Here is a 9,288-nt window from a genome sequence, read left to right as displayed (position 1 = left end):
TCAATGGAAAAAGCCCTAAACATTACTACACTTTCAAGTATGTGTTTAGCCATAGCCTCTCAACCAACTCCATTGTTCATCCTTAACCACAAAGAGAACTTAAGAATATCTATCTTTTATAAAGCAAAGTATTTCATAAGGTATTATCTCCAATCACAAACAAACCCAAGAGCATATTTTATTCTTTTCTCAAATTACTAATTCTCATATGCTCTTATTTTTTATTCTTTATATACTAGTTACTATTTTTCCTAATCATACAAATTAATTATTTTTTCATTCTAACACTTAATACTTAATTCTAATTCCTATATAAAAATTTTCATACCCCTCACAACAACTTATGACTTTCTCATGTCCACTTAAACCCTAATTTCAAATATATATATATATATTTCATATCAACACAACAATTAAAACCATAAAAATTGTAATTTTAATATTTTCAAAATTACAAGTTTTCCACAAACATACAAAAATATACAATAACAACAAGCTATAAAAATTAACCAAAATAAGCAATCAAACATTTAGAATATAGGCATATAAAACAATGATCAAATTTGCATAAATACTCGCATGTATTTGTTGGGTTTATTCAAGTGTGAAGTCCCACATTGGATATGCGGGGAGGAATGAAAAAGTTTATAAGAAGGAAAAGCCCATAGAACTAATGTCTTAAGGTTTTGGTTTAAGACGTGAAATCCCACATTAAATGATTTTATAGGCATTAGAGAACTTGAGTGAAATACTCTAAGACCCCAATGGTCATCTCCTTTACCTTAACCGCTTTATCTTATAATTTTAATATTGATGCACCATCATGAACATCACAGGTAACATCCACTTGAGCCATGCATCACACTGATCAACTGATGACCTAACCACCACCAATTTAAAAAGATCCAAAACACTTTAATATATCATTAAAAGAGACATAAAAACAAGATTTACCTTTCTAAAAACCAATTTCATCTCCTTTAAAATAAATATTAAAGTAAGACAAAATTTACCTAATAATAAATAAAGGAACAAATAAACAATATTTTCACCTAAAATAAAGATGAAATATCATAATAATTGACAATATGTGATTGGGTGCGGTAGAACATGTATGCCCAACAAGAGATGGATTAAAGTTTCCCATATGTATACTTTTTTATTTATACGAATAAGATAAGTAGAGGTCATTTGTATGTAAGACAAAGATAGAGTGTGAACATTAGGTAAATGAAAACATATATGTAGAGAGATAGAACATCCGTGAGATATTTAAAAAAGTATGCAACCATTTAATAAATGTAATTGGGGTAGTAGGATAAGCACATCTAGGTGTAAGGGATTAGATATTTAAAAAAATAATGCGTTAAAGCAAAATGAAGATAAGATCATCAATATATCTATGTATAAATAAGGATTGTTAGGATAACTCACAATAAAAAAAAAATATAAATAATAAAAACTATGTGGTGGAATCATATATAACATTATTAAAAAACAAATAATAACTTAAAAAAAGTATTCCTTAATATTGACATGTATTTAAATATAATTATTTAATAACCTCTCAAGATGATATCATCCAATGGGCTAGTACCTCTTATTATGGTAAACAATTACAAATTCAAACATACATATTTCTAGCAAGTAAAAACATATAAAACTCTATACATTGTCAAGAAAATATTTAGGACTCTTAACTGGATACAATTTTTTATGGGAGTTTCCTAATCTACAAGACTCTTCGGGCTTCCAAAAACTTGAATGAAATAGATAAGGATTGTTAGGATAACCCACAATCAGAAAGTAAATAAAAATATATAAATAAAAAAACTATGTGGTGAAATTATATATAATATTATTAAAAATAAATAATAACTTAAGTAATGCGTTAAACATGTGACATATTTATGTAATATATCTGGTAGGTATACATTATAAGAATATATGTATTATAAAGTTTAGGCAACATAAGAAATGTTGCTATACTGTGGAAATATATACATATAATAGGATAAGAGTTGTACAGTTGATGATAAAAGGATAAAAGTGTTAAAAAGAATAGAAGGTAAGGTAAATATATCAGAGTTAGGAATAAGTGTTGTTACTATACCTTGTAATAATTATAAATGACAAGAAATAATATTTACTAGCTGAGTCACGACCAAGTTATTCTCTTTAAGACGTTTCGTGACACTGTTCAAAATGTATAATCAGATTATCAACCACGCCGTCCCCTGGATAAAACAGTATCTGTTATCGAATTCTTACTGCACTATAAGAACCGATCTCGAATACACCCACCACAATATGGCTACCAATGCCAATTCTCGAAATTCCCACAATATGGCTAACAATGCTAATTCTCGAAATACCAACAATATGACTACCCGTGCCAATTCTCTTACCACGATACTGACTACTAGTGTCAATTCTCGAAATGCCCACAATTTGGCTACTCGTGCCAATTTTTTCCCCTCAATACTGACTACCAGTATCAGTTCTCGAAATTCCCACAATTTGGCTGCATATGCCAATTCTTAGTGTCACAAAAAGAAAGGGGGAGAAGTTTGCCGGAAATGTATCGGCGGAAAATATGAGGGAGAAATAAAAAGTTGAATGAAAGCACATTCAACTTGGGGCAAGTTATAATGAAGGAAGAAAACTTCTATTTATAACATGAGATTTTTTTTTTCATGTTCCTCATCTCTCCAATGTGTGGGACTTGAGACTTGTTTTTTTTTTATTCAAAACTTTTCTTCTATGTGGGACTTAGGAATTTTTTAGATTTCACACCCAAAAGTTCTCACTAATGATTTTCAAAAAATCATGTTCCAACAATAAGTGATGAAACGAACAAAAAGATAATATGATTAATATATTTCATGATAAAAGTTATTCTAACAAAAGTATTCAAATTGAAATTAAAATGAAAATAATGCTAGCTAAATAAATTATATAGGAGATATTACTCACTAAATAGTTATGAAAAATATTAAACTTATAATTTTTTTTAATGCGAATTCTCATAAGTACAACTAAAATTATGAATAATTTAATAATTTTATGTTGGGCTTATAGTTTATTTTAAATCTTATGTTTGAAATAAAACTCATTTTTAGAAGATATAGATTTACTTAGTTGTGTGATACTCGATAAAATAACTCATTTAAAATAAATAAAATATCATAAGTTATTGAATAATCTTTCAAAGGTCATAATACTCATCTAAAAAATCTTAAGATAATTGTACAAAGATAAATACAACCTTTCCACTTACATAAAAAAGCAGAAAATTGTGGATATACCTGATCAAATATAAGATAAATCTCAAATAAATAATAATACATTCAATTTACATATTTGACATTAATTGGATCAAACCCTTAGCCTATGATTAAGAATTTTTACACAACACACCTATCGGAGGAGTCTGCCCTTCATACGGCGCCCCGAGTTTGTACAAATGTCTTACGATGTTTTTAGGAGTAAGTTCATCTTCATGCAACTGATAATTCATTTGTCCATGTTCAGCCCAATCAACAAATCGTAAGATCTCCTCAATAATTATTATAATTGGATTATAGAACCTTTCATCAGTCAATACAATTGAGTCATAGACCCTCTTAACAATCGAAACAATTAGACTATATAGACCTCCTCTCAACTATCAATTTAATTGTATCTTAGCTCCCCATCAATAATATTTCGTTAATAATAATTGCATTATCTCCCTCAAGGGCAAATAAACAAATGTATGAAATATAAATAGAATTTACATATTACCCAAACCATTCAATATATTAATTAGATTTACTTTTATAAAAACATAAATACACATAAGTGTGAACTTATGTTCATATATTGACAACATACACTTTATACGCGACTTTAGGAATATGTAACTTGGTTCCACATTTGTATGTTTCTCCATATACATATATTTCGGGTATAGTTAGACCTCTGCTTTAAAAAAATATCTATATTATCCATAATCAAACGAGTGTACTCACTATTTTGCAAAGCAAGCTAGGATATTGCGGGAGGAACCAAGACACATGGGGTACTGAGAACCTTAATTGTGATCTCTCTATTATTATGGGGTGGTGTTCTCTTATCAATATTATTGTTGGTGCAGCGGAAGTGATTATTGCGCAGCATTGGTAAAAAACAATCAAATAAAGGCATAGAATAAATAGAACAGAAGAAACAAGAAAATTTGTTAACGGGGTTCGGCCAATTGCGCCTACGTCCCCGGGAGCGCTGAGCGGCTACCAAAATATTATTAGAGAATGAGGATTACAAACCCTAGCACACTCATGGGCCTACCTGCCCATGGGGTGTTCCTATTTGGTGCTTATATATGATACACATTATAACAAGAGACTTGAGTCCAATATGTAACATTGATATTCTACTCTATTCTAATACTGGGCAATGTAGGACTTCATATAATAATATATTTCAAACAATCCCAACAATCTCCACCTTGATTGAAATAAACAAATATCTCGCTCCTTAGGAAATCTACACAATAATCTCCACCATAGCGAATATATGACTCCACCTCGTTTAATGTCTAATTCTCTTTAACTGCTCCCCTACAACATAGACCTTATGAGTATCTTTGACGATGTTACCAAGAGCCTAGCTCTCCAAAGTTGTAGTGCAGCTTCCCGTACCGCCATCAAATGGAACATGCCGCCTAACCACCTATTGCCAGGGAGTCTTTCGATATATTGGAATCTCTACACAAAAATTCACCAACAATCGTCCTCTTCAATACTCAGTCAAACTGAACCTTGGAGCTTTCATGGAAAGCCTCAACCGCTACCACCATTGTCTACTTCGACAATCCTAGTTCACAAGAACTATCATACTCCACCATAAGGAGTATACCTACAGCACACACCTTGCGTCAATGCTAACTAATGTCTGTGTCACATCCTTGCATCCAAGCCAATGCCCATGTTACACCACTGCATCTCTACCAATGCTCGTGTTACAACTTGCGTCAAAGCCAATGCCCATGTTACACCCTACATCAAAGTCAGTCAGCGCCTCTGTGCTGCTTTTGTGCATATGCTAACAATTAACATCCTTCACTATGACATCTTTGACATGTCATTAGGATATTTCACTTCTCATCTTAAATGAGAACATTATCTCAACATCTAGAGAGATATTGTCAGCACATGTCTCTAGGTCAAACTCAACACATGAGTCTCTATCTCCACCTTGATCCTAATCCATTACATGAATTTCTGGGATTCTGGATCAATATATACAACGCCCACACCACAATTCCGTCATGTTTCCTTCTCCTTCAACTCATATACTCTATCTTTGCCATTACCTTTGACACGCCTTGTCTAGCCATCACGCATTCACCCTCTTTAGCCATTATTTGACGTATGGGTTAAGAGCCAACTACCAATTGGCTCTGATACCAATTGTTGAGAACAAGCGAACAATCAAATAGTAAAGAGTATAGAGACAAGAGAATAACACAAAAGATTTGGTAACGAGGTTTGACCAATTGTGGCTACGTCCCCAGGAGTGTTGAGCAACTACCACTATATATTATTAGAGAATAATGATTAATGTTTTACTATTCTCCTGCTTGTTACAATAGGTTTACATAACATCAATATATATAGAATATCCCTCTACCCCAACCCCTTTACATCAGCCCAAGCCCATAACTTGTATTGATGTTATCTAGAGATATGAGTCATTGCACAACAATTATTTATGCTGTCGTTTTAATCTCAAATCAAGTTCCATGTGATCATTATGGGGATTTGCATGTTTGTTTATATCATAACGTGGGATGAGATTCCCAATGTATGTTATTTTTAAACTCTGCTATTTGTATTTTAGTACTAGCTTGGAACTCCAAACTCTTCATACGTGGCTTACCAATCCACCTTTCTATTTTATTTAGGAGAAAAAGATTTATATACTGAGAGGAAGAGTTTTTTATATTGTCAATGTATCATATACTATTCTTTTTCGATCATAATTAACTTCTAAATACAAATAATTCAAATGAATATTAGATGATGCATTGAGTGTGTATAAACCTTTACAGTATCAGTGTATAGATATTACATTCTTTATTTCAACTTAGTGTCTACTCCTCTCTCCTACCCCATAAATAAACAGAAAAAATGTAAGCATTGCACGACTATTATACAGTATAAATCATTATTCGTATTTAATCATCATTAACTTTTTAAAAAAAGAACTCAACTAAATGATAGATAATGTAGTAACTGTGGATAAATCTATACTGACAATACATAGATGTTACACTCTTACATAAATTGTTATATCCATAATAAAGTAATATAAACATAACAATAAAATAAAAAAATTGATATAAAAATTGGACGAAATGGTGCCACGAGTTAGATGAGTCTTACAATAAATTTTTATGTAGTTAAATATCAATTATCTAAGTCATATAACTATTAATATTTTTTTCGTAAAACTAAAGATTTCTCTTATCCCATAATGAGTAAGTTATTAATCTCTTTTCAAGGTATGTGATTGCCACTCCTAATAAGTCTTATTCTCAGGAATCAAACATTTAACATTTTGTTTACTACGATACATGATGATCCAATAAGATCTTACCCTAATTTTAATGACGAAAAAGTGATATGATACACGAAAGCTTAAAAGTTATATAATTAGTAATAAACTATCATTAAATACCAAATAAAATATACTAAACATATACATTGAATTTTTAAAGTAACACCGAATGCTAAACTAAAAAGTTAAAACTTAGTCCACTAGTCATATTGAACTTAACACAAATTCTCTATATTATTTTATATAACAGAAACTGATTTATAAACAAGTTGGGTGCATAACTGTCTGAAAATGAATTTTCAATATAGCTAAAACTCAAACTCTTCAGACAATATAATTCACCTAGAAGTGTCAGAAAACCCAAGCATAGTGGGATAAATATCACAGTAATACTATTGTAAAATCTTTCAAATTATGACATTCCTAGTCGTTATGAGTAAGAAAAATCTTCTTAAAGAATAGTCCTAAGGATTAAAATTATAAAACATCATCTTGTCACATAGTGAATAACTTATTCCTTATACATGACCAAATATAAGATAAGTCATATATAAGAGATTAGAATATAAATTGAATTAACATATTATTCAAACCATTCAATATCCTAGTTATACTTGCTTATATAGCACCTATAATACATAAGTGTGAACGTAAGTCTCTATATTGACAACACATTTGTAAATTTTGTACTTATATATGATATAAATATGCATTTTGATTTATTATCTACTAATTCATTAGCAATTAATGTGGATGTCAAATATTTTGAATGCTAAATGTGTTGTGTTCACGTGGATGGCTGATCTGTCCTTGCTATTCTACATTTTGTATGTGACTGTCTCATATTATCGAGAATCAAATCAGTGACTCACTATTTTAAAAAGCAAGCTAGGATTCGGGAGGAACCAAGACACATGGGTTTTCTCGGAACCTTAATTGCTATGTCTCTTTATAACTTTATTAGTATGGGGTGGTGTTCTATTATCAATATTATTTATGCTGTCCTTTTTTTATTAAATCAAGTTCCATGTGATTATTATGGGATAACCTTTGTAGTATTTGTATTAGGTTTTATATTCATACACGTTTGGTTGGAAAAAGATAATTTTATCTAACCATAATTATATTCATACATATATATCAAAGGTGGTGCCATGAGGTCCACGAGTCTTATAGAACTTATTATGAAGTTTAAATATCAATTATCTCAATCATTTAACCATCCATGGTTTAGAATCAATCCAATAATTTTATAATATTAATGAATCATTAGTTAGGATAATTTGTATGAAATCATTGCTTGGACCATGTAAAAAACATTATGATCTTGATACCATTATCAATAAAATAAATGCAAAACACGGTTATTCATTATGAATTTGCATGTATAAATACTTGGCAATTGATTGTTTCCCTCATCATTCCACCATATTAAGTTTTATCCAACAAAGTAAGCCATGTTTACCTGTTCAAACACCAAACCAACTCAAGCCCTTCTTGCCACCTTCATAACTTTCTTTATCTTGTTGAGTAAGGTGAACTCATCCGATGATATTTCTTTTAACTTTAAAAAGTTTGTTCAAAACCAAGAGGATCTAATAATCCAAGGTAATGCATCTATTTCAGAAACAGGAGTATTACGTCTCACCAAGGTAGAAAATGGGGAACCAATTGCGATGTCTGTTGGCATAGCTGAATATGTTAGCCCCATCCACATTTGGGAGAAGGAAAGGGTAGCAAGCTTTGTTACTACATTCAGCTTTATTATGGAGGCACCTAATCCAAACCTTGTTTCTGATGGTCTCACTTTCTTTCTTGCACCACTTGATTTTCCGCAAGGTAGAAATGGGGGATACTTTGGACTTTTTAACGGCACCCAATATGATAGTTCCTATCAAATTGTTGCTGTTGAGTTTGACACTCATGGTGCACCCGAAGATCAATGGGATCCACCTTATCAACATATTGGAATCGATGTTAATTCTGTTACATCAGAAACAACTGTGCAATGGGATGCTAAGTATGGTGGCATTGTAGCCAATGTTGAGATAAGGTATGAAGCATCCACCAAAACCTTAACAGCAACTCTCATTTATCCTTCTGATCAAACAAGTTATATCGTCTCTTCTTCTGTTGATTTGAAAGCAATCCTACCGGAGTGGGTTAGGGTTGGTTTCACTGCAACCGATGTTTCTACATGGCGTGAGACACATGATGTCTTGAACTGGTCTTTTGCTTCGACTTTGGAAAACGATATTACTTTGGACAATAATGCACGTTTCATTGCATGATATGGTGTATTTGTTTTCTACATGCTACTTGTTTCTTGAAATTAAATAAAATTGACCTGAAATAATGGTCCACTCTCTTAAATAATGAGTTTGCTACTTTTTTTTTTCTTTTGCTTTCCCTAGCCATGATTGTAACGCCCCGAAAAATTCTTCTAAAAAACATTGCGGAAAAATGGGTAAAATTTTTTTTTCTAAATGAAGAGGTTGTATAAAATTGTTTCCTTTTAAAACCTTCCTTTTCCGGGACATCACTTTAAGTAACTCAAATGCGGAAAATCAACTTATCGTTATCGAATGATAACTTAACCTGATTCACAATTTCCTGAATAACACAATTCATATAAATGGTTAAGTCATAATTAGTCATACATATAAGGTCAACAAAGGCGGAAAC

At 31.3% G+C, this 9,288-nt stretch overlaps 1 protein-coding gene across 1 annotated transcript; it reads left to right on the top strand.

The window, feature by feature from the left end:
- On the top strand, nt 8,015–9,003 carry LOC109332157 (anti-H(O) lectin 1-like). The gene has a single exon (XM_019567021.1). The coding sequence runs from the start codon at nt 8,061–8,063 to the stop codon at nt 8,892–8,894; it is 834 nt and encodes a 277-aa protein (XP_019422566.1). The 5' UTR covers nt 8,015–8,060; the 3' UTR covers nt 8,895–9,003.

This window comes from Lupinus angustifolius, chromosome LG02 (genome assembly GCF_001865875.1).
Source record: "Lupinus angustifolius cultivar Tanjil chromosome LG02, LupAngTanjil_v1.0, whole genome shotgun sequence".
Taxonomy (NCBI): domain Eukaryota; kingdom Viridiplantae; phylum Streptophyta; class Magnoliopsida; order Fabales; family Fabaceae; genus Lupinus; species Lupinus angustifolius.
This window is presented reverse-complemented; position numbering and strand designations above follow the sequence as displayed.